Here is a 27,328-nt window from a genome sequence, read left to right as displayed (position 1 = left end):
TTACTGGAAGTATCTCAGATTTATGCTGGTTAAACAATATAATAGTGCGCATAAGCGTTAATGACAAAAAGATATTAATTTGTGGGTTTATTTCTTTCTAATATAGCTAATATAAAAGAAGAAATTAAATGGAAATACCTAAGTGCATTAAAATAATCCTATGGGTCTTGCAAACTGACAAAGGACTGAAATTTTAGGATTTAAAGCTGTTATGCTATGGCATCTGTAATTCACCAGACTAAGGCTAGGTATGTCAATAACATATATACCACAAAGGATATGTTTACACAGCAAAGAAAAAACCAGGGCTGGCCCGTGCCAACCAACTTGGGCTCACAGGGCTCGGGCTGCGGGGCTATTTGATTGAAGCGTAGACTTCTGGGCCTGGGCTGGAGCCCAGCTTGAATCGGCTGGCTCAGGCAAGCCACGTGGTTTTTTGGGGTAGGTCTACACAGCAAAAGGTAAGCGTGTTAAGGAAAAGACAAAGATATACGGGGGCAAATGTTACATCCTTTCCCCTTACTTCTGCAGTTTTTGGTTCTGGATTCTAAGTGCTTTAGACCAGGAATCTGCCATACTCTGTTCTAAGAGAGACAAGACGGGTAAGGTAATATTTTGTACTGGATCAACTTCTGTTGGTGGAAGGGGAAAGCATTCAAGCTACACAGAGCTCTTCTTCGGGTCTACAGCACGGCTACAACACCACTGCAAACATGTTCTGTTCTGTAAAGACTCGAGCACATTTTTGGGTGTTGGAAAAACAATAAATCATAATTTTACAGCAACACGTATAGGGTACTTTCTCAATCCTACGCAATACCAAGGCACAATGGGATGCAGTAAACTGAGCACTGTCAACCTTGAAAGATCCCTACGATACTGGAAAAACAACCGCAATTCCGAAATGAGGGCTGCCATGCTGTTAAAATATCAGGGCAACCCAAACAAACCCAGAGTGCATAAGCACCTGATGCCCGTGCATTCAGATCGCTCCATTGTCACAAACGCGCTTGAGGTTTCATTGCTCCGAGGATATGAAAATTGGCAGGAATCTGACTGTTTGGAACTTCTGGAAGGAAAATAGGAATCTTGTCCTTTTAATTCCCCTGCCAACTCAAAGGGAGCAGAGATGGTATGAGGTGCCCATGTGGTTCCCTGAGCAAGGCAAATCCCATACTGTACCCTCAGTTACTTGTTGTTGGGTCACCCACTCAAGGAGCTGGGATTTGAACACTGTTACAGCCTTCATTTTGAAGGGTCAGGATCACATTCTGACCTCCTTATCACTGGTGTAAAGAAGTAAAGTCAATGGAATTACTCCAGATTCACACCACCAGTATAGCCAATGACAGTCTGGCCCAATGACAGTGAAATAACTACCAGGGAACATTTTCAAAATGCCAAGTATTAGTTACGATGCAAGGGGGTGTAAAGAAGGGCCTATGTGGAGCCAAACAAATTTAAGATTGGGGTCTTTAGCAACTCAGACCATACCCTGGGATCTTTCAGAATGAGAGAATTTTACACAAACCCCATTAAACATGGAATCTGCTCTGATTTCGACTGATTACTGCGGTGTTCATCCTAATCAGCAGATTCAGATTGCCAATCGGTGGTGCCCTGGCTCAATAACTAGCAATGGGTGAATCTCACAGAGATCAAGGTTTTGAAAACTTGAATCAATTCACAGCTCTGTCGAAGGAGATTGAGTTTGCAAACTTTTTTTCCACTGTCATTTAAACCTATGGGTTATACTCCTCCCCCAGAGAATAATTCAGAAGCGTTTTTAAAACTTGTTTTTCCTATCTAGAGGGAATCCTGTGCAACCTATTAAGGACAAAATAACATTCCCTAAAAGTGAGGCTGGCGCAAGCCCATGCCCTATACAGTTGCTATTTTCCTTTCTCCCCTTCTCCTATGTATTCACATTTCCCTTCATCCATATTTTTTCACGGGATTCATTCCCCCTCCTTTCTGCTCCTCTTTTCACAGTGACCCCTAAGCAGACCCCACTGGTTTCGGGCTAGAGATTTATATAAGTAGGGACTGCAGCGCCAGGGCCCGAACTTATCTAGCGAGGAGAGGGCGGCATTTGGTATATAAAAGACTGAACCCCCCTCCCCACACCCCACCCCACCTGCGGTAGCCTGCACCCCATCAGTGACCGGGGTTCTGGCCTATGATGGTTCAATGGGGTTTGGAGAAGAGACCTGAGAACAGAGCTCCCTCTTGCTCCCCGCGGACACCCATCCGCGTGTAGCCACCCCAATCCCATGCTGACGGTGGGGCCAGGTCCACCTGCAGCTGCTCGGCGATGGGCAGGTGCAGAGCCGGCAAGGCAGGACCTCTGTTTACCTGGGGCCACACCGCGCCCGTCACCGTGGTCTCGGTACCCCGATCACTGGAGCCGGGCGCTGGGGGACCCTCCCCCCGCCCACGCAGGCTGCCCGGGGCTGCCCTGTCTCTGGGCACAGGTGCAGGCTGGTCACTCACCGCGTCCGCCGGGAGCGCAGCAGCAGCAGCAGCAGCAGGGTGCCCAGCAGGGCGGCGGCCAGAGACCAGCACATAGCGCGGCTGATCGCCGGGACCCCGCCGGAGGAGCCGCTGCCTCGGTCACCGCCACTCCGGTGTGGCCGGCCGGCCGGCCGGGCCCCTCACTCTTAGCTGCCTTGGTCTCCTCCCCTTCCGTCCCTCCTGGCCGGGCCGGACCAGCCCCGCTGGAGCCGTGGGAGGCTGCCCCACTGCCGGCTACGCGCTGGCTCCAGCCCTGAGCGCGGGGGCAGAGCCCCCCCGTCCCCACCGCTGGGGGAAGCTCTCCAGCCCGGCTGGCAAGGGGCTGCCCCTCGCCGGTTCCCCCCCGCCCCTATGGGATTTCAGGGAGCTGAAACCAGACATCTAGACCCTGGTCCCCGGCTCCGGATCACCATTCCTCACTGGGAGCCCGAGAGAAACCGACAGTAACTTGTGAAGGGGCAAACCCACCCCCTTCTAGCCCTCCACACACACACAGGCTCCAGTTTCAATCGGCACCCTAACCCCAGCAGTCAAACTAGACTGTGCAAAACCAGAACGAGCCCTCCCCAAATAGCGGCCCAGACACAGATCCCTGTGTAAAGGGAAAGCCCAGCAAATCCCTCTTGGAAAGAGCGCCCCCAAACCCCGATTTCCATTTTATTTTCTGTTCTAATCTCCTTCCCACACTCTTCCCTGTAGCGCCAAGACACCAACTAGCCTCTTGTTCGGAGAGCATCCTGCAGCGCAAGCACTAGATAAATAACAGGCACCAAGTATCTCTGTTTATTCAGAAGCCTTTCTATGATACTCATCACTGTAGACTCAAGCGGTTTTTCCCTGCCCCTCTTTTGAAGGGAAATTCTAAGCAAGCAAACGGTGCAGCAGAGAAGAAATTTGCTCATTACTTCATCATTTACCTCGATGGGATTCTGGGCACTTTATCCAACTGTTTTTGCAAAACTCTTTTAAATTAAATACTAGTCATGCCGATTTTATTAATCATCTGAAGTATTTTTATTACTTTTTTATAGCACCCACAAGTGTATGTATGATGCACTTCACAAAAGACACTTAAAAGATTGATGGAGCTTCACATCTAATGAATGGCTATGACTGACAGACAATATATAACCAAGGCCCTGTGAATGCCACAGCAAGATGGACCTTGCTTAAAAGACCTTTAGTTACTCTGGTAATCCGGTGTGGCACACTGGCTATTCTGGAGAAGCTTCAGGATTATGTGGTCACTCATTTCTGGATATGCATATGTTTGCTTGCCTTGATGGTTCAAAACAATTAATATTAATTACAATACCATGAACACACTCATTTTTATAAGCAATTCTGCAAATGTGTCAATTATTATTTCTTATTATTTGTGTTTGGAGGCACCTCGGAGCCCCATTCATAGATCAGACCCCCATTATGCAAATACATAACAAAGAGACAGGCCCTGCCCCAAAGAGCTTGTCTCCATAGTCTGCAGCCAGTGCCTTTTTAAACATCTCTGTAGGTGCCATTATGTAAATAATTATTATTACTAATACATACACAAGAATCTGCCCTTAGGACCCTATACAATGACCATTTATCTCATACCAAGGTACTGACCCTGCAGTACTTACTGAAGCAAAATTCTCATGGCAATCAGGAAGAGCATAAGGACAGCAGGCTGGGTCCCCAAATGGCTGGTCGCTTTAATCAAGGACAAACGGGAAGTTACTGCAGCAGACTGTCAGTTGCTTGCTGAACTGTTATTGACCTCACTGTTGGAGGTCTGTTGGAGAACAGACCACTGACAACAAGATAAAGACTTTCTCTAAAACTAGGTTGCTGGGGTTTTTTTAAGTCTTGTGACAAAGTTCCTCCTCTGCCTTGGTGGGTCCTGCGCTTATTGGCGGATTTGCTTGCCTCTGAGATTCAAGACAGCCCTCAGTCTGGCCACTTTTGCTTGTGGCTCAAACCTGCTGTTCACTCAGCTAACCTCATCACTGGCCAGCATGGGGAAAGGGAGGAGAACAATCCCTGCAGTCTCTGCTGACCCACCTAGTGGGTCTGGGGACAGGCCAGAGACCTTCCCCTCTGGTGGGACTCACAGTCCAGGTCAACTCCTCTTGTATCAAATAGGGAGTTGGAGGGATGGGAGGAACCCGGGTCTGCCCTCTACTCCGGGTTCCAGCTTGTGGATTGCAGCTGTCTGCAGTGTCTCCTGTAACAGCTGCATGACACAACTCCCTGGGCTACTTCCCCATGGCCTCCTCCCAATACCTTCTTTATCCTCATGGCAGGACCTTCCTCCTGATGCCTGATAACACTTATACTCCTCAGTCCTCCAGCAGTCCACCTTCCCACTCTCAGCTCCTTGTGCGCCTCTTGCTCCCAGTTCTTTGCACGCCCCTCACTGACTGAACTGAGGTCCTCTTTAAACCAGGTGTTCTGATTAGCCAGCCTGTCTAAATTGATTCTAGTAGCTTTATGATTGTTCTGCAGCCCATTATCTTACTCAGGGGAAAGGGACCTGCTTAATCTGGGGCTAATGTATTTACCTTCTATCACTCTCCTGTAACCATCTGGCCTGACCCTGTCACAGTCTATAGAAATAGGTGGTTTGTCATTGTCTGAAATATTCTTTGCTGAGCTGTTAAAATAGAAAGATGGTTTTCCTGGCAGAGACATGTTCTTTTTAGTGTAACTTACACCCTGATGAGTTATTTTATAATCTGAGAGAACTGGAGTCCGATTCTGACCCCATACTGGTTTTATACCAGTGTGACCGCTGACATCCAGTGGTCTTGCTTTGCATTTTCACACATGGAAAAAAGGAAGAATCTGACCCATGTTCTTTTTCTTTGGAATCAATACTTCTGTTCATGTCTGGTGTGAAAGGTTCTTTCCTCTGTAAGAAATAGGTCCCAAGACATGGGAAACAAAAATTATATATTATTTAAACTACTATGAACCTATTGCCTGGGGTGGGGAGAAAAATCCATTTCTCCCCATCATTCCACCCCTACCTAGCTGCAGATAATCAACTTTGTTTCTAACCGGAACTATATAAATGTATATATGTATATTATTGTTACAGAGGTATACTAAAAAGGCAAAGGAAGAACAACAGTTCCTATAGTAACCATAGCAGAAGCAATTATGACCCTCTGTAAGGCATACAACTATTTTAAAACACATTTTTTTTTCAACAGGCTGAAAAGCTAATGAAAGAACCAGGTTTATATATATTATTGTGTTTTCTTCAACTGTTGTGAAAAGTAGCCTGTATTTTTATGAGCAGATTGACATCATAATCAAAAATGTTCTATTTCAAAATGGTCAATATAGAACAAATGTATGTTGACAACAGCACTAGAGGCTTGTTTCTAACAAATAAATTAGAGGAGTACATTACAGTTAATTTTGGTAGTTACTAAATGGTTTTTGGAAAGCATCTGCGACAGTAAAAGAGCTCCAGTTGAACTGGATTGGATATCCGTGGGGAACTTCCCAAGTTGTGAAAGAAAGACTTTTAGAATAAAACCTTCTAAATGTCAGAATATGGTGCTTTTTAGGAGGGGGAGAATGGCAACAATGTTACCTATCACTTGTAAAAGGTGTTGTCCAATTAATTAACTGGGAAGCAAAACACAAAAAGAACCAGTGATTGCAGTGATTTGCAGAATCTGCCCCAGCTGAGAGAATATTAATAAAAATATACTACATAAAGAGCATATTCAACTAAATTGTTTCCCAACACATTTCCAGCATGGCTGTGCATTATGTCCTATGATGATGACTGAGTTGAACCTTAAGGCTAAATAGAAACACCCCCCCCCCACACACACACACACTGGGTTTTACATGCAAATAGGTTGTAATCAGGTGAGCAGTCACCTGGCTCTTTGGGTTCAGGGACTGTCTTTTTGTTCAGTGCTTGTACAGCACCTAGGACAATAGGCATCTGGTCCATGACTGGGCTAATAGGCACCACTATAAAGAATACCCAGCCATGCAAACAAGGAGTCAGGCTTATGTATATGGATGCACTTGTAAATATTTTGGGTACATTTTGGGTGACCCCTGAAAGTTGGGTCCCCAACCCCTAAGATTCTATGCAAACACTGAAGAAGTTAACATTTTCCTTCTGTCCTGAATGCTGCACTAAAACATAGTGAACACTATGCCCCAAACTCATCTTGGGTTTAACTCCACTGACGGTTGGAGAAAGTCTAAAAAATGCTCTGGAAAATAAAAGAAAGGCAGGATACCAATTTGATGCTTTATATCAGGAGGGGATCCTGTTTTGTTGGCAATAACCCACGTAGACTTATTTTCTACAAAGAAAACTGAACCGCAGCAAATATAGAGGCCGAATCTGAAATAAAGCCAACTTTACTGGCATCTTTGAAAAGAAACAATGATACAAAATACAGAACAAATTCATCCAGGGCGTAACTTCACTGAACTCTATTATCTTTTTACTTTTGTCTGACTTTCATTCCATTTTTAGCCAAAGAACCAACATATTTACCTATATAAAGATTGTTATGGAGTAAATTGGGGAAGTGCTGTTAACTTCAGTAGAGCGACATCATTTTATACCAGCTGAGGATCCAGCCCTATGTTAGCCACTGCTCATAATTACTGTAAGCTGTTCCATGCAACAAATGTGTTTTCTCAACTGATTGCTGTACAAAGCATGTGATGTGAGTACAGAGTAGAGAAATGGAGTGGGTGGATTGCACTGTCTGTATGAACAACGCTGAATGTATTTTGTTGGCATGCTTGCAAACAGCACCATGTGCATTTACATTTTTTCCAACTCTTTCCTTGTGTACCTAGTAGGGGAGAAAACAGTACCGAGACAAAAACTCTAGAGCTGGAAGATTTCTTAACTTGGAATTTGAATAATGGGACAGATATCAGCTTGTGTACATTAGCATGTTTACGCTTACTTCACCAAAGCTACGCTGATTTATACCAGCTGATCTGGCCCAATGAGTTAATTCAAATCTTGTACCAACATGTTTCCCAAATTCACTAACTGGTGGTCAGTCATTTTAAGTGCTATACTAGGGATAACAGAGATCAACACAGTAGAAAATAGAGACAAAAAAAATCACTAACAGTGTCAATAATAATTTGAAACTTAACCGGCGAGGTAAAGGATGTTTCCCTGGTGCTCTTCCCAGGGTATCATTTCATGCTTTGGAAGTGATGTTCACTGCAGTGTTATGGTCTTCCAGAATGGCCTATACATGTATGGCTTTTGCAAAATGAAATTTAGCTGTGAAATTGTAACATGAAGCATTTTACAAAGGCAGATAAGAAGCATCAAAACAGGTTATCTCAAAAATATCAGCCTCAGGCAAGCAGCTCCAGGACAAGTAGAAACAGAATGATTAATCTTGCAAACTATTTTGGCACATACGCCAGTGTCTGTATACAAATAAGTGTCATTCTGGACCTTTTCAGCTTTAAATTGTAGCCTTTCATCTGTTTGGATGGGCAACAGGGTTCCCTTGCTATCAGTAGATCATAACACGATACAGGCTTTGGTACCACATCAGTATGTTGATGATACTCAGGTCTGCAATTCCTTTTCATTGGCCCCAGTCATAACCAATGTCAGACTCCCCAAAAGATTTGGCAAGAACAAAGACCTGGATGGAAGCCAGTTGGCTAAAGTTCCACCTGGATAATACAGAGGTGGTGCTGCTCTGCAGTGGAAAAGCATTCAGAAGAGACGACAAAACGTACAACTGCTCCAGCAATTGAAGGCATCTGCCAAACCACTGTTGAAGTGAAGAGCTGTGTGGGCCTTACTAGACGCCTCCCTGCCTGTCGGTTCCCAGATTACATCAGTGGCTATCGCAAACACCTTTTGAAGCTTATGGCAATGAGCTCCATCTGGATCTAACCCCAAATGAACCTCAGAAGCGATGGTTAGTGGAAAGTATCGTTTCCCTCCAGAGCGAGGTAGGAGGGTCAAATCATCTCATACTGGTGCTCCATTCGCTGCCAGGAGAATTCTAGTCAGGGTGCTCTCCCAGACAGTCAGGGTGCTCTCCCCAGCTGAACAAATACTTTCAAATATATTTAATAGGCAAAATTATTCACAATTTTTAATTCTCAGAGTGAAAATATTGCAATTCATGCAACTAACTTAGGTGCCTTTTATAAATTACTTATGAAGTTATGGCATGGAATATGGCTTTTATATTGTCACAGTCATTGTTTGGGCTGCACTGTTAGTTACAACAGTAATCTATCAGGGTACAGAAAGAATACAATGGTACTTATGTAACTAACCAAGACAGTGTGGGCAGGAATAGGGTATTTTTATGCCAAAGTTCAGTTTATTGAGCACTCATAATGATATCTAAACATTGCTAAAAGTATAGGAAGTCAATACAACTAAATGGCTTCACACTAGCTGAAGGTCTGGCACACAGTCTGGAAAAACATAGTTATTGTAGTTATTATTTCTTGTGAATTAAGTCCACATGTGTGATCTCACTATTTGTTACACAACTTTTCTTATAAAACTTGCAGGCATACTATAATTTAAATGAGCAAAAGAACTCCAGAATTATTAATCACCAGTTATCTAGTTTACATCAAACATAATAAGGTATAAGCAATGAAACAGTGTTAATTGGATTCGAATACAACATCTGTCTTCTCACAGGTGGATAGTGGCCAAAAGAAATGACATATTCTGGAAGAAAGAGGATGTCATGGAGTAGGGCTCTTTTCACTTGAGCAAGTGGAAACACTGTTGGTGACCCAAAATTCAACATGGATCCTGCCTACCTGGGATACAGAATCCAGAATCTGTAGATGGTCAATGGAAGTTTTGTTCCAAACATTATCATAGTCCTATGCTTATATAACTACTGGATCCCTTTCAAGAGTTTTAATTCAGTTATCTGAGGAAGCTGTTCAAAGAGTATCCACTTGAGAATTCAGTATGTCTGTAGCCTATCAACGAGAGTCTGATTGAAAGCCCATTCAACAGTCTTTGGATCAGGCCCTTAAAGAGTGCTTTAGGATATCCAGTGGAAACCAATATTATACATTTCAAGTTAAAATCACCACTTAATCTCTCATGGTTTTACCTAACTCCTCTTCAGATACAAAATATCCAACGACTCAGGGCTTAGGAGAAACTGCTAATAAATCTTAAATGATAGTAATATTTCAATATTCTAAGTTAAAGCCAGTTTTAGTAATAAAGCCAGACTCACTGCTAGATCTGTGGACATGGATATATTTTTGCAGGACTAGAATAGCTTGCAAAAACCACTTGCCTTGTGTTTTTATATTGAGAAGCTTTTTTTTTTTTTTTTTTTTTTGGTTGAGGGGTTCTTCCTATGACCAGAAACAAACAAACAAGTACCACAAATATTTATCATCCCCCTTTAAAAACTTCAGGCTGTTTGCACACTATCAGCTCTGTGTATTCATTCTGGCAAAACAAGAAGGGTTGCCTGAATGAGAAAATGTTTAGGTAATTTAGAATGGAAAAAGTGACACTGGAAACTTAGTCATGTTCATTTACAGAATATACACTTCCCTGCCCAACTATTATGGCCACTCCTGGATGAACACTACGGAACACTAGTAAAATGTTATTGCTATGGATTGTGCGGAAAGGGAAAAGTTATTTTTTCTCCTGTTTACGTATCTTTTTTTATTTCCTATGTGATGTACACATGTAAAAAATAATTACACTGGAACAATCTATGCTCTAAACAGATGTCTGGATAGTCAAAACACCTAATTGGAGACCAGTCCCATAAAATCTAGAGATCATATAACCTGGTTAATCAGAAATGTTTTTAAAACTTAACATAAAAGAAGTAAATGGCAAACAAATGTACCAGAGCAAGGCTTTGACTCTAATGTTGTTTTTATAGGCATCAAACAAGAGAGAAATCCTTGCAAATAAAATAAACTTGGACCTCAGAGAAAGGGATTTAGCTGCTTAAGAAAGAATTTTAGTCACTATATGCAGAAATCGTCTGTGTTAGTTTTGCTAATCTCTTAAAATAGAAGGATTGATCTGAATATTGAACCTGAGGCCGCCTCAGGGACACTCATGCAGCAGAAATTCTGTAAACTTCCAAACGATATGCTGACAAATGTACGTACAGAATTTTGTTCATAGGAAATAGGCATTTTTCAGTTGTTTGGCTAGATTTATTCAATTGCATCCCGCATAAAGCAGCCCACGTTACATGCCGTTACAGTGTATATATAATGAATTAAGGCATGTTAGGGTTCGGTATCAAGCCGTGTAAATATTTATCAACACATTTGTTATTTTTATCTGAACAAAATTTTAAAAGTTCACCTGGAAAAACTTCCCCCAATAAATAGTGTGTCATTTGGGTTCCCCTAATTCAAGTAAGAGATACCCAAGTTGACAAAGGTGGAATAGCTGACAAGAAGTCTTGCTGCCATTCTTCATCAGTCTTATTGGTACACATAGCCCCACAAACAGAGTACAGACATTGTGTAGAAAATACCACACAACAGCTCCGTTCCTGAAATAATTTGACACTGACCTTCATACTCCTGGTTACCTTTTCTCCATATAACTAGCCAGACGCTGCCAGTCGCCTCTCCTGCTTCTACTTTTAAGCTCTTTAGTCACAAGGGGATGAAGTTTAACTTTGCCTGTGTTGCCCAGATCCCGCCAGTGCTGTGATTTGCATTCAGGTGATTGTGTCAATTTCAATTCCTAACATCCTACGGATGCCCTGTGCAGCAAATCCTTTGTCACCCACCTCTGCATGGCAGCAATAAGTCTTCCAGCCACTCTCACTGCAGGCTCCTACCAGAGCTAAACATTTACATTCAGTGGCCTCCACTGTTTACCTCTCCAATCACACTTTCTTCCTGTTTGTGTCATTGGTCCTGCTTCCCTCACTTTATGATCAGCTGAGTATTGCAAACAAAATTATTGAAGTGTGCATGTATGATGCAAGGACTCAAAGATTATCAATGGAATATGTAACCAGGGATCACCATGCATTAAACCCTGAATAATTTATCTCTATATGCCTTGGATGACCTGTGCATGAATCATCCCTTTGACCAGTGTAGGAAAAGTCTCTGCTAGAACTAAATCTAGCAGATGGAAACTAATGTGTTACCCATTATTTCACCAGTGATCTCCCCAGTCATACCTAAAAGGAAACAGTCCTGGCCAAGAGCATCACATAAACTTTCTTTAACCAGCAAACAGTTAGATAAAATCAATTTGTCCAACCTTTCTTTGGGAATAATTGATGTTTCCTTACTCTTTCATTTCCACTACTAGACTGAAATCTACTGCTATGCAGGCGACAGTGAGACCTAGTATCTAAAACACTGGACTGGGACTCAGAACCCTGGGTTCTACTCCCAGATCTGCTACTGACCTGCTGGGTGACCTTAGACAAGTCACTGCCCTGCTGTATGCCTCAGTTTCCCCAATTGTAAAACAAGGATAATGGTACTCACCTCCTTTGTAAAGTGCTTGGAGATCTACTGATGAAGAGCGATAGGGATTATTGTATTTGAAATGGTTTGCATCTGGCTTCTTATACCAATGCAGTTGTACCTGAAAGTTTAGAGGACAGAAAATAGTTAGATTACATATCTAGGGCCCTACCAAATTCACGGCCATGGAAAACTCGTTACGGACTGTGAAATCTGGTTTCCCCCCATGAAATTTGGTCTTTTGTGTGCTTTTACCCTATACTATACAGATTTCATGGGGGAGACCAGTGTTTCTCAAATTGGGGGTCCTGACCCAAAAGGGAGTTGCAGGGGGGGTCACAAGGTTATTTTAGGGGGGTTGTGGTATTGCCACCCTTACTTCTGCGCTGCCTTCAGAGCCTTCAGAGCTGGGCGACCAGAACGTGGTGGCTGTTGGCCGGGTGCCCAGCTCTGAAGGCGGTGCCCTGCCAGCAGCAGCACAGAAGTAAGGGTGGCGATACCATCCCATGCCACCCTTACTTCTGCACATAGGTGCCAACTTTTCCTGGCGCCAGTGGGTGCTCGTGCCCCCCCGCCCGGACTCCACCCCTGCCCTGCCCCTGCACCACCCCCATTCCAACCCCTTCCCCAAAGTCCCCGCCGCAACTCCACTCCCTCCCTGCCCCACTGGACTCCTTCCCCAAATCCCTGCCCCGGCCCCGCCTCTTCCCCAAGGATGCCGCGTTCCCCCTCCTCCCCCATCCCTCCCCGTGCTTGCCGTGGCGAAACAGCTGTTTCTTGGCGGGAAGCGCTGGGAGCTAGGGGGAGAAGCGGCGTGCTCAGGGGAGGAGGCGGAGGTGAGCTGGGGTGGGGGGTGTGGCAGGGAGCTGCCGGTGGGTGCAGAGCACCCACCAATTTTTCCCCGGGGGTGCGCCAGCCCCGGAGCACCCACAGAGTTGGCGTCTCCGCTTCTGCATGGCTGCCTTCCGAGCTGGGCGGCAGGAGAGCAGCGGCTGCTGACTGAGGGCCCAGCTCTGCAGGCAGGAGCGCAGAAGTAAGGGTGACAATACCACACCGTGCCATCCTTACTTCTGCGCTGCTGCTGGCGGCGGCTCTGCCTTCAGAGCTGGGCTCCCGGCCAGCAGCTGCCGCTCTCCTGCCACCCAGCTCTGAAGGCACCACGGCTGCAAGCAGCAGTGCAGATGTAAGGGTAGCAGTACTGCACCCCCCCTTACAGTAACCTTGCGACCACCCCACAACTCCTTTTTGGGTCAGAATCCCTACAAAGACAACACCATGACATTTCAGATTTAAATAACCGAAATCATGAAATTTGCGATTTTTAAAATCCTATGACCATGAAATTGACCAAAATGGGCCATGAATTTGGTAGGGCCCTAATCATATCCTAGGGGAAATACACGTCTTATTAAATATTTGTGCTACAGTAGAACCTTAAGGCCTCAACCAAGATTGAGGTTCCATTGTGATCGGCACATACACACCCAGTAAGGGACAACCCTGGCCCCAAAGACCTTACACTCTAAACAGACAAGGAGCGAGATTGGAAACAAAGGTGCAGAGAAGTAACTGGCCGAAGGTGGCAGAAGCAGGAATAGAACCAATGTCTCCTCAGTCCCCGTGCTGTGCCCCATCCTCTTCAAGGAGGTAAAAGTGCCTCAGGAGGTGCTCCAGCAACCAAGCTGTGTGGTAATTTGGACAGGCAAAACACTGGTTGGGAAATCTTAATGGACACAGAGCAAATCCCAGTCCTAAATCACCAGCAAGACTCTCACTGAGGTCAGCGGGCGCCACAATTTGGCACATAGGAAAGAGAAGGATACTACAAGAGGGGAAATGCTTTGCTCTTTATGTGGAGACAACCACCAACCTATTCTGGGGATAGAAAACGCTACGTTAGTTAGATAGTGTTTATTTGACTAAGATGTGTTGACACTGATGTTCACAGCATCTTCCCTGCAGCAAAGCAGCATCGTTAAACAACAGCCAGGAAAAATCACCTTGTCATGCTGCTATTGCATTCGCTGTACGTGGGAGGTTTCTGTTCACACTGTGACAAGCTTGTAACAGCCAGCTGCTGAACTGTGCAGAGGTCATAAATCACAGCATGGTTTTCAAAATTCTTACAACACAAAAACACATCTGTAGCTGGGAAGAAAGTTAACATGGCCACAAGACTTCCCCAGTTACAGCTTTCATTCCTCCAGCAGCTCCTTAAATGCTGCTTCCTTTCTTTCCTTTTTTTGTTACAGTCCGGGTTTAGAACAGTACACTACAAAGAGTAAGAAAAAAATTGGTCCTGTTGTTTCCTGCTGACAAATCTCTTTGTAGGTGACTCTTCCAGTGTGCACTGGGTAGGACAACATCTACCAAAAATTCAATCTCATTCATGCAACAGTCCTGGGGTTGTTTGACACACTGTTTTTTTAACTACAACTTCCAGTTCCTTTGGCATACTATAAATAAACCTGGTAAGACTGTAAGCTTGCTAAACCTTAACTAAATAATTAAACATTAAAAAAAAATCCCTCACACACAATCCAGACTGACAGGAAGAACATTAGACTAGTATCTCGTGCTATTTTTTCTTTCCTCTCTCTCTCCCAGGCTAACAGAAGGAAGCTGCCATCTGCTCATATCTAGTTAGCCTGCAAGAGGTTCGAGGCATTAACTCTTAAAAAAGCTGCACCAGAAGTGATTTAAAGTCTTTTCCACTCCAGGATATAGGCCTAGAGCTAGAATAGTAAGACCCACAATACAGAAAGTACAAGAATCTTCCTTCAGGTGCAGAAATAGTACTGCCTAGAGTTCAGATAGAGGAGGGAAGAGCAAAGCATCAGACACAGAGGCGCATTTACTTAGGATGAATCTCCTATACCACGGACACTTCAGATCCCAGTAGACATTGCTAGCTGGCGTAGAGAACCAAGTGTATCCAACCTGGAAGCGATGTGTGCATCAACCACAAGGGCAAAGCTAGAGTTTCCAAACCACAAAGTTTAAGAGTTCAGAGTCTGGACCCAGTTTTCAAACACAGACACCTTAACAGAAGATCCAGCTCTTACATTCATATTAAAACTTAGGTGTTCAAACACTAGATCTGGTTGCAGCAGTGGAAAAAAATCTTCATAAATAAAATTAATCCCCAATCAACAGCAAAAATGTGAATAATATGATGAATATTGTTGAGCTACCTCTAGAAATTGTCAAATAGCAGAAAACAGTCACACAATTTATCAGACTTATATTGAAAAATTTTCACTGTGCTATCTGCAAATACTATTCATCCAGCACTTACTCTACCATGTACCTATTCTATGCCAATTTGAGAAGCAGAACATGGATTTTATGAATCATAATACTTAGATCCACACTCTCCTGAAATTTGAAGCAGTTTTGATCCAGATCTGATCTATAGTATCAGATTCAAATTTAGAAAGAGTTTGGATCCATATTCAAAATCTTTAGCTCAGGCAAAAATCCTATAGAAACAATATAGCTTGGGCTCTCCATTGAGCTTGCCCATGTTTGGAACCTGAGTTCTTCATTTCCAAACTATGTGAAGGACATTGTTCTTCTAGAAAAACCCTTGGACACATTTCCATGAGCGAGCTACAAGTTAGATGGGGAAGGAATTGCGTACTTCACACTACGAGACAAACAATCCATCCCGCAGACACTTAGTGTTTGAAAAGTGTTTAACCATTGTACTTCTCAATGGACAAATTAAAAGCATTCAGGCCACCGACCCTGCTACTTGACATTTGTGCTGATGTGTTTTTCTAACAGTGCATTAAAAAACATTCAACCTATTACTGGAGTCTGAGTCAGTTGTTTCTGCAATTAAACCAATATACAATGCCCTACTTCCTGTCAGGAGACCTTTGGGCTCTCATGCAACAATCAGGCAGCAGCTGTATTTCACTGACCTTTGTGGTCTCACCATCTGAGATGGCAAGGGAGTTTAAAGAGGAGCACAGTCAGCTACTCAACTTGCAAGGAAAACTGCTTTCTCTCAGCAGAATTCCAGTGAGTAGGTGCTTGATTCTCCCCTCATGAATTCAAACCACCATTGATTAGAATGGGGTAGGCTCAAGCTCTAGGGGAAGAACGTGTGCATGTCAGGGCAGAGTCAGAGCATGACCAAGGCAGAGGGGCTGAGATGCAGTCTAGTAAATGCAGATTTTTAGGCTGTTCAGTTATTTCTCCTGCCACCCAGGAGCAGCAATTACTTCAAAATCATTAAGAGCAGCTGTTAGAGGAAAGTGGCCATGAGGGGCAGATACTGACACAAAAATGTATCTGGGATCGTCTACAAAAACAACATCCTTCACATCCATGGTTTTTGCTGGGCACAATGTCCTTGCTGGCCTACAACATCTGCTCCCTACCTTTCACCAGCCCATGATGGAAATAGGTTGAGCCAAAATGTTAGAGACAATTTCCCAGATGAGAATTAAAACAAAACAACCAACAAAACAAACTGTGGGCTCGATCCTGAGTTAGGTGGTGTAAAGCAGAACAGCTCTATTGAAGGCAGTAGGTCAGTGCCAGTTTACACCACCTGATGATCTGGCACTATATAGAACACATGAGCAGTAGCCTCTCAACAAGACAACTGCCATGTGGATGAATGTCCCAGCACTGATTTGATAAAGGGCTCACTGAATCCCAAACTGCACCTAGCCGGAGAGAAAATAATTTTGGAACAGGAAAGGGGATTTTTGTAAAGGGTGTGCTCTGTTTTCTCTGTGTCCAGGAGGGTTTGAAAACTCCCCAGGAATGTGTGGGTTACACCTGCACTCACAAAGCTCAGTTTACAAAAGAGAACTTTATTTATTCTTGAAATCTACCTTTCTTGGAAGCTTCTTACAGGGAAAGAGCCAGGTTTCTAAAGAGATTTAGGCATCTTGAGTTGCAAATAGATGGCCAGTGGGATTTTCAAAAGCACTTACACACCAAACGATGGACATTAGATACCTAGGTCATTTTGAAAATCCGACTATATGCCTATCTGCAGCTACAGATGCCTACATAACTTTAAAAATCTGGCCCCAAGTCTTCCCAGTGCTCGGCTACATGCCAATTTCCTCGTAGAGCAGTACACACATAGTGCTCACAGGCCTCTGCAAAGAACCACTCCAAGTTCTGCCTATTTTTAAAGGGGCAGGTTCCAGAGCTCTCATCAATATAGTTCATTCAGACCAAATTACTACCTTTAAACAATAAGAACCCTCCTCTAAAAATTGTCTGTCCCAGGGTGCTTGCACGTTACATTTGGGCTCCCCTGGGCCAAGGAACAAGGACTGCAGCCCAGAGGCAATGGCTTGACTTCACTGTGCACCAACTAAAGCCCAGCCATCTAGTGCTATTTTCCCACAGAAACCCCACAGCAGAGCCCTGATGCTCGTTTTTTTTAATGTCCCCTCTAGTTAAGTAGCCTCAAGTGCCTCTGCACTCCTTTGTCAGGCAATGGATTTCATAATGCAGCACTCCGTCATGTCCATGGACACTGAGATCGGTGATCTCTCACTCAGAGACCGTGACTATGCTGAGGATGTTGTTCTTTTAGTACAGAGCCCCGACAGGTTTTTTGAGGCACTCCAGTGTATGGAGAAGGAGTCAGCTAAGATAGGTTTCATGGTCAAAGACAAAACTGAAAAATCTAGAACCAGGTCCACGCACGACTCCAATCTCTTTGTACAATGAAACCGTCAAATCAGTTTCCAGGTTTTACTATCTGGGTTCTATACTTACCTGCTCCCCACATTCTCACACGGGGGTTCTCCATCAGATTGGCATCACAGCATCTCCCACGGGCCATTTACAACAGATATGGAATCAACATCATCTTAGTATGACAACCAGGTTCAGGATTTATTTGAGCTGCATCCTTCCTATAGTGTTGTACAGCTGCGAAACATGGACACTACGCCACACAGACTGGACAAAGCTGGAGGCTTTCCACACAAAATGTCATCGTCATATAGTGGGCATAAAATGGAATGACTTCATCTGTAATGCAGATGTTTATGGTCGCTCGGGTCTACAGACTTCTGGGGCCATTGTCCGCAGGCGGCACTTTAAGCTTTTTGGACATGTCGCAAGGATGCCACAAGAGATTCCAGCGAACTCTGTTCTCCAGGTGGCTTTTAACATCTGGGATCAAATTCCACCAACCGAAGGGTGGTGGCAGCCCAGAGGTAGAACCCTCATTACATGGGTTCATCAAGTCTGTTCCGATGTTGGACTCAGGCTGCCAAGCCTTCGCAATTGCGTAGGAATGGACCAAATGGCGAACAATCTCTACAGCCAACTGTCTGGTTAAGCATTGAAGAAGAAGATGACTAGTTAAGTAACACCCAGTTAAAGTGCTCCAGTGTAGGGACATTAGCCTCAGATCCCTTAGGCAAGATCCTCAAATGGTGTAATTTGAGCTATGCCAATTTATACCGCCTGAGAATCTGACACGTTAACTGGAGTTGTTAACCCTTTCTTGCCCCTGAATTAGTACAATTGTGAAACTGGAAGAAAAACTGTCATTTAGGATTTTTGTTTGTTTTTATTTCTGCAGATGTGGTGTGAAGGGGTTGGCCTGTGAGCATACAGGAAATTCATGCCTCTTCCTTGTGGCTCCAGCCTTATTATTGTTAATAGGGTCCCAAAACAGACACAAAGCAATTCTGGAATTTCAAAATGCGCTTCATTATCAGGCAGTAGCAACATGAGACCAAGAATAGCAACAGGTCAGACATTCAGTATCCACGAGAACAAGAAGAAAGGCTGCTGCAATGGTGAATACAGCGGTTTTGCTTAGTACAAAGCACGGCATGAGAAGACATAAACACTCATTTAGATTAGGAAAAATACCCCAAGCCTATAGCAAATGTATTCATATTAGCAACTCTCAGCTCAGCTATTAAAGCATGCTGATCAAATATTATTCAAGGGCCTGCATCTGATCCTGTGTCAAAGTCAAGGGGAGTTGCAGGTGCTGAGCAGTTCCTCTACATTTCAGGTCCTAATCTAGGTAAGTTGCTATCCACAACACCACCACCATCCTGCAAAAAAACCACTCAGACTTATGTTCTCCTGATTGATCTCTCTCATATAACACATCAAACTTAGTGTGTCCAGGGCTTTACATTCAGTATTAGAGCTGAATGGAAAACAGAGGGGGGAAATCGTGAAAATGTTCATGACACTTTGGTGGTGTTTTTCATACCTACTTTGCCATCAAAACTTCATTTTCATCAACGTTTTCTCAACAATTCTAATCAGCACTATGCCCTGTGCCAATTAAACTTACAGTGACAACTGGAAGAGAACTCAGGCTAAATCTAATGACATTATCATGAATTTTGTGACAACTGTTGGTTTTCTTAAAGTCCCAGCTCCTGGAGCCATGAGAAAATTTCAGTTTCATTAAAAAGAAAAACCCACCTTTCTAGACCTTATGGTTGCAGAGAAAAGAATGAAAATGTGGGCCCAGTGTACCCTAAAAGCTCAAAAAAATAGAAGATAAATACAAAGAAATGTATCTTTACTTTCTAAAATCTCCAGATTTTTAAGCCAATCTCCTGATTTTTGAACATCTGAGATTGAGGCCTCTATCACTTGAGCTATATAAAAAAATCTCCATGCGCATTATAGGGCCTAAGATATGAGGTAGAACAGTTCTGATTCCATCCAGCAAAGGGCAATGATACATGTACACATTAGCCAGTGCATTACAGTGCTTTGCCGTCTACGTACTTTTTGCACTCTATGTACCATTACTCATTGAGCTACCATTCCCTATTTTTCCACAGCTTCACATTCTCCAGTCCTGATCACTCTTTAGATCCTATTGTTTGATTTGTTCCCTTACTTGTTTTAACTCAACTTTCCCTGTTGTTATTTTCATCTCTCTAACCCTTGAATCTGACTAGCCCCATTCCCAGACCTAACGGTATCGTATTTTATTTTCCTTCTTTCCACAGTTTTTTATTCAGTGCCTGATTCTTAACATTAGAGCTTGGGGTGGGGGATTCCCCCCAATCATTTCCATGGTTTGCTAAAAAGAAAATGAACAGGTTAATTATCACCCCAATATTTTGCAAAATTCTAAGGCAAATTTGGCAGGCAAATATTTCTGATTTCTCCCATCTGCATGAACAGCCTGCTAAATGAAACGTGCATTCATATTATACATGAGAGACACTACTTTTCTTCAATTTTCAAATACTTTGCTGCTCCTGTTCTTATGGAACAAAACATCAGCTACTGACAAAATATTAACCAAATGCCATGGAAGTTCCAGCTGATGCAACTAATCCTTCTGCAACCAAAATAAATGGGTATTTCCACAGACCCAGATTTGCTTTCTGTAAACATCTGTGTCTCTTTCTTTCTTTCTTTCTTTCTTTGGAGTGAAAGTCCTTATTTTTGCCTCTGAAAAGCATCTGGATTCAGTTTAAATAGTCAACCCGTAACCACGCTGGAGGAATTGCTCTGGAATGCTGCACACTGGGATGTCAGTGTGCCAGGCACACTCAAAGCAGCAGGAAAAGGGATGGCTTTTGCTTTGCAGCCTTCATCATGACACTGTGGAACTGAGAGGAAAAAAGTGATTCCTGCTGCATTTTGTTGATCTAGGCCCCTATCCTGCAAACATTTATGCATATGAATAACTTTATTCATCCCAGTAGTGCCACGAAGACTACACATGTGCATAAAGTTACTCCTGTCTAAGTGTTTGCAGGATTGGCTCTTTCATGCTGTGGTCCTTTCCCAGCAGTGCGGATTGAGAATTCTAGATCTTAAAGCATAATCCTCTACTGCCTGAGCTAAAAAGTTCAGTTCTTCTAGCTGAGGTTGTAACAGACTCATCAAGATCTATCTATGGCCCAGCCTCTGCTCGAAGGGAAATAGCATGCTATGGTGAGTGGGTGTGGGTTACACAGGGGATGATACGAAACAGGGCTCTGTGATTTACATTCCAGTATATTTTATGTGCCAGATCCTGAGAGTTAAATGGGAGCTGCAAATGCTCAACCGCTCTCAGACTATGATGCTATTCTATTCGTTCCTATTTCTCTGTACCAGTGTGATTTGTCCCAGAATTTCTCCTGCACCCAGCTATTCTATCTTAAGGGTGACAGTTTTTTCAGTGGGGTTTAGTGGAGCATCATGTCTTAGCTCCCATTGCCCTGAGAGGGTATAATTGTGTGTTCAGCTGGATGTGATTTGGGTATAAATAGGGCCACTTGTAAATAGGGCCACTTGTTGTGGGAAGCCAGATGTCATTCCTCGGGTTGTGGGAAGTCAAATGTCAACTTTTTTTTCTTAGGCCAAGTCTACTCCGGAAACTTTGCTGATATAGTGATGTCAGTTAGAGAGGAGGATTTTTTACTACGTCTTTATACTAGCAAAAGCCCTAGTGTTAGGTGACCACATGCCCTGTTTTGGCCAGGTCAGTCCATTTTTTAAGCACTAACCTGGCCATCCCAATTTTTTTGGCAAAAGTGGGCGTTTGTCCCATTTGCTCTTGCCAGCTTGATCAGTTGGCAAGAGCAAATAGGACAAAGACTCACTTTTGTCAAAAAACGGGGTACAGAGGAACATGTGGGGGGGACATGCAGCAATGCCAGCCCCATGCAGGGGGAAAGGCGGGGAGGGGGGCAGGCCGGGCTCGAACAAGCAGCAATGCCAACCCCTGTAGGGGGGTGAGGGGAAGTTGGATGAGCATCTCAGTGGGAGAGAGGAGGCTTGAGCTAGCCCCACACAGTGTCCCATTTTCCCTTTGGGAAATATGGTCACCCTACCTAGTGTAGACAGCTTCTAGTTTAAAGAACGAGGAGTACTTGTGGCACCTTAGAGACTAACAAATTTATTTGAGCATAAGCTTTCGTGGGATATATCCCACTTCATCGGGTGCATGCAGTGGAAAATATAGTAGGAAGATATAGATATATATATACATACACACAGAGAACATGAAGAAATGGGTGTTGCCATGCCAACTATAACGAGAGTAATCACTTAAGGTGAGCTATTATCAGCAGGAGAGAAGAAAAAACAAAACAAAAAACCACAAAACCTTTTGTAGTGATAATCAGGATGGCCCATTTCCAACAGTTGACAAGAAGGTGTGAGTGACAGTAGGGGGGAAAAATAAGCATGGGGAAATAGTTTTACTTTGTGGAATGACCCATCCACTCCCAGTCTTCATTGAAGCCTAAGTTAATGGTGTCCAGTTTGCAAATTAATTCCAATTCAGCAGTTTCTTGTTGGAGTCTGTTTTTGAAGTTTTTTTGTTGTAGTATTGTGACTTTTAGGTCTGTAATTGAGTGACCAGGGAGATTGAAGTGTTCTCTGACTGGTTTTTGAATGTTATAATTCTTTACATCTGATTTGTGTCCATTTATTCTTTTATGTAGAGATTGTCTGGTTTGGCCAATGTACACGGCAGAGGGGCATTGCTGGCACACGATGGCATATATCACATTGGTAGATGTGCAGGTGAACGAGCCTCTGACAGTGTGGCTGATGTGATTAGGTCCTATGATGGTGTCCCCTGAATAGATATGTGGACACAGTTGGCTACAGGCTTTGTTGCAAGGATAGGTTCCTGGGTTAGTGGTTTTGTTGTGTGGTGTGTGGTTGCTGGTGAGTATTTGTTTCAGGTTCGGGGGCTGTCTATAAGCAAGGACTGGCCTGTCTCCCAAGATCTGTGAGAGTGAGGGATTGTCCTTCAGGATAGGTTGTAGATCTTTGATGATGCGTTGGAGAGGTTTTAGCTGGGGGCTGAAGGTGATGGCTAGTGGTGTTCTGTTACTTTCTTTGTTGGGCCTGTCCTGTAGTAAGTGACTTCTGAGTACTCTTCTGGCTCTGTCAATCTGTTTCTTCACTTCAGCAGATGGGTATTGTAGTTGTAAGAATGCTTGATAGAGATCTTGTAGGTGTTTGTCTCTGTCTGAGGGGTTGGAGCAAATGCGGTTGTATCTTAGAGCTTGGCTGTAGACAATGGATTGTGTGGTGTGGTCTGGATGAAAGCTGGAGGCATGTAGGTAAGTATAGCCATCAGTAGGTTTCCAGTATAGGGTGGTGTTTATGTGACCATAGCTTATTAGCACTGTAGCGTCCAGGAAGTGGATCTCTCGTGTGGACTGGTCCAGGCTGAGGTTGATAGTGGGATGGAAATTGTTGAAATCATGGTGGAATTCCTCAAGGGCTTCTTTTCCATGAGTCCAGATGATGAGGATGTCATCAACGTAGCACAAGTAGAGTAGGGGCATTAGGGAATGAGAGCTGAGGAAGCGTTGTTCTTGGTCAGCCATAAAAATGTTGGCATACTGTGGGGCCATGAGGGTACCCATAGCAGTGCCGCTGACTTGAAGGTATACATTGTCCCCAAATGTGAAATAGTTGTGGGTGAGGACAAAGTCACAAAGTTCAGCCACCAGGTTTGCTGTGACATTATTGGGGATACTGTTCCTGATGGTTTGTAGTCCATCTTTGTGTGGAATGTTGGTGTAGAGGGCTTCTACATCCATAGTGGCCAGGATGGTGTTTTCTGGAAGATCAGTGGTGCCTCGAAGATAGCTGGGAGTGCTGGTAGCGTAGGGCCTGAGCAGGGAGTCTACATAGCCAGATAATCCTGCTGTCAGGGTGCCAATGCCTGAGATGATGGGGCGTCCAGGATTTCCAGGTTTATGGATCTTGGGTAGCAGATAGAATACCCCTGGTCGTGGTTCTAGGGGGTGTGTCTGTGCAGGTTTGTTCTTGTGCTTTTTCAGGGAGTTTCTTGAGCAGATGGTGTACTTTCTTTTGGTAACCCTCAGTGGGATCAGAGGGTAATGGCTTGTAGAATGTGGTGTTAGAGAGCTGCCTAGCTTGCAGCTTATCTCGTTCAGGGAATGGATATAAGGTGTACCAGGGAAAAGCAGTGGAAGCTGTGTCTGCACTAGGAGGGTTTGCTGGTATAGTTATACAGGCAAACCTTTTCTACCATAGAGCCAGCCTCAGCCTCAGCCTCAACCTCTGCCAAGTACTTCTCCTGCCCTATTGCCGGCATCTCACCACCATGGGCACAGCCTGAGGCCTCATTTTTGTTTTAAAATCAAACGTACAATGATGTTCTGACCAGGCAGGATGTGGATTTAATTGCCCAGCCAGAACCCATTGAAGTTACACTACATTGTACAAAGAGCTGGGCAAAGATCACTGAGGTCAATGGGAAAGAATCCTGTTGGCTGAGATTCTGTGTTGAACATCCAGGAGGCACAAGAAAGAAGGTGCAGGCCAGGGGCAGGGAGGATACTAAAGTGGCTTTCTGGTACCTTTGCACCCTCGCAATTTTGGGCTGCTCAGGAGCCAAAATGGCCTCACGGTCACTTAAGCAGCCCTAGGGGCTGCTCTAAATTACAGCACCCTCCCTGGTGCCCCCTCTGCAGTTTGCACAATGACCCTGACCCCTCTGACTCCTGACATGACTTCTTCCACTTCTGGCCCCAACCCCTGGTTTTCCCCTTGCATCTAAAACAGCCCAACAGAGTCCCAGCACCAGAGGAGTTCTCCCTGAGTCGCTTGTCACCTTTCTACAGCCCCTATATACTATAGGAGGGAGAGGGAGAGGAAGAGTTTTCCCCAGGAATTGAAATTAAGGGGGGGTGTCCGAATTTACAGGGGAGCGGTGTCAAGGCCAATGAGGGGTGAGACCGTGAGGGTGAAGGTGGGCTGTATGGCACCATAGTAAAAACTGAAAAATGTTTCATGACCATTTTATTAGATTTAACTCATGCTTTAAATCGTTACAAATTAAAGTTGGCTACTCAAGCCTTTTATGAAGCACTACATCTACATCCTTCTTGGTTTCTTGTTATAATTTTGCACAACTCTGTTAATGAACTTCTTGTACGCAATGTGTTCATCTTTGGTGGCTTCTCGTGTGTTCGGTACTTCCATTCCTTCAATTGATATGCTCATTAGTTCATTCACATGATCAGGCAGAAGGCGACTTCTTTCAGAACACAAAATTCTATTCAAGGATGAAAAAGAACACTCAACTGTAGCTGTTGTGACTGGGAGTAGCAAGAGATGAATTCCTAGTTCTTTCATCCGAGGAAACATAGCATAAAGATTGGGTCGAGCCACTAGTAAAGATACAAAAGAATTGGAAGTCAAATCTTCATTCATTCATCGTATGATATTCCACTCTGTGTTCAAATTCTCTATTCTGTCCTGACCACCTGGCAGCCCCATTGCTGGTAGTGCCTCACTCCAGTCAACAGTCGGTGTTTTATAGGACAGGGATCTGTAAAAGCTACATAGAGGTTGAGTAGAATCTAGAAGTTGCTGTTGTAAATTTTTAAGAATCAAGTCTGTGTACTTTTTCAGTTGTCTTAACAAACACTTCTTGTCCTCTTCACTTAAGGATTCAATATAAATGCCTTCATTAGTCAACTTCTGGACTGAAGTCTTTGCTTCTTCCAGTACTTTTTCAATGGATAACTCTCTGATTGATCCAAATGTAGCTCCTATTGCTGGACAAAGATCTACTCCTGTTGTAGCAGATGCCTGGATGGCATTGTTTAATGGCCCAAGTGGTTTCAACAGTAGACTTACAAGAGAGAGAATGGCAATAGTCTTTTCTGACCATAGTAGCAAAAGTAATCCACCAGCCTCACTACTTAGATCCAGCCCATCTTGGTAGAGACTTTCCAAAGCCAGTAATAACAGCTGGAGTAATTTTAAGACAACAGCCAAGGCTCACTCATGAGAAAGCCAGAGGGTTTTCCCAGGTTGGACTAATTTGAATTTCAGTCCCAGTGTATCTTCTATGTTTTTCAAGATATTCAGTCTTTTTGGACTCCTGCTAAAAAAAGAATATAATGAAGACATTAAATGTATAGTTTTTTAAATGTCTTTTGAAGAGTCTGCAGCTCGTACTAGCACTAGTTGGAGTAGATGGCCTCTGCAGTGTATATAGGAGAGATTAGGGGTACATTTTTCTCTGAGCAAAGCTTGTACTCCACCATGTCTACCAGAGAAGTTTGTAGCTCCATCAGATGCACAAGCAGCCATCTGTTTGGGATCCACCGGACAAGCATTTAACTCTTCTAAGATGTGGGTTGTCACAGATGCAGCCAATGTGTCTTCTATAAGTTGAACATCTAGAAATACATCTATTGGCCTATCACTGACATCAAGATAACGTACACAATGACTTAATACCTGATGCCCATTTGCACTGGTGCATTCATCAACCATGTATGCAAATTTTTTGAATGTGGTGAGAGAGTTCTTCACTTTTTCAACTGTTGAGTCTTTCACTGTTGTACCACCTGCGTCTAGCCAGTCAGTTGAGTTAGCGAGCATTTGCTGGTCTTGTTTGGAACCAGCGTTCAACTTCAGGATGAACAAGTGACAATGCACTTAACATTGCCCTCCAGTTTGTAGTGTGCGGTATCTCTTGCTTAAATAGAAAGTAGGATGCCACAGCCATGTTTGTTCACATGAACTGTGTTGTGTCTCCAGCATTCGTAACAGCCTCATTAACACTCACCGGTGTTGTCCTTGGTCAGTGGAGATTCAGAATTCAGAGGTGCTTTCACATATGTTCACCTGCCAGATGGGGGGCAAGAAGGCACCTTGCTCGTTCCTCCAGCTGCTCACTGTTCACTCTGGCCACTGTTCATTGTGCCACTGGTCACTCCATCGCTCTGTTGCCAATGGCCCTGCGCTGTCACCTTCTGCTGCCACCTGCCACTGTGACCTCTGCAAATTGGTCTCTTGAGCTCTCAGTGGGGGAACCTCACTGCTAGTGCAGGCTGGGCCGTCTCTTCCACAGAAACACTGTCCCACAGCAGGTCTAAGCACTTAGACCTGATTATCAGTGATTTCAGCTGTAATGGTCACTTGACAAAACAAAAGACTATCAATGGAGCCTAATCAGCTCTGTCTTTAAACAGAGGAGAGGGGCAGGTCAGGTAGTACCTTGTGACTCAGGCAGACCATCAAGCAAAACACCTGTCCCCACCCTCTCTCTTGATGCCCTCAGTCAGCACAGGCTAAGTACAGTTCTACTACCCTTTACTCATACAATAAGAACAAGAACATTTCATTACCCCCACCCCATACACACACACACACACATTCAAGTGATTTGTAACCCAACCCCAGCCAAAATCTATCACTTGGGCAACACAGCTCTGTTTGCTGGATACCTAGATAGATTAGGTGTGAATGTAAATACAATCTGGTCCTGAAGCCTTTCTCCCCAGCCCCCCAGCTCATCAGGGAGAGCTCATTTAGACTTTGCTTACAAATCATAATTTGAAATTATTAG

The 27,328-nt window shown here is 43.9% G+C and overlaps 1 protein-coding gene across 4 annotated transcripts in view; it reads right to left on the bottom strand.

The window, feature by feature from the left end:
- The window catches only part of PTGIS (prostaglandin I2 synthase), a 39,865-nt gene extending 27,739 nt beyond the window's left edge, over window positions 1–12,126 (bottom strand). The window contains exon 1 of one of the 4 annotated variants that reach the window (XM_073309465.1): window positions 12,019–12,126. Coding sequence is in view for 1 of the 4 variants with exons in the window: in XM_073309464.1 (XP_073165565.1) it covers window positions 2,494–2,567 (74 nt within the window). In the remaining 3 variants the exon portion in view is untranslated. Of the gene's footprint in view, window positions 1–2,355; window positions 2,450–2,493; window positions 2,782–11,078; window positions 11,302–12,018 lie in introns of those variants that run through there. The other 3 variants (XM_073309467.1, XM_073309464.1, XM_073309466.1) reach the window with 3 other exon arrangements.
- Between the last annotated feature and the right edge of the window lie 15,202 nt (window positions 12,127–27,328).

This window comes from Lepidochelys kempii, chromosome 13 (assembly GCF_965140265.1).
Source record: "Lepidochelys kempii isolate rLepKem1 chromosome 13, rLepKem1.hap2, whole genome shotgun sequence".
Classification (NCBI taxonomy): domain Eukaryota; kingdom Metazoa; phylum Chordata; order Testudines; family Cheloniidae; genus Lepidochelys; species Lepidochelys kempii.
This window is presented reverse-complemented; position numbering and strand designations above follow the sequence as displayed.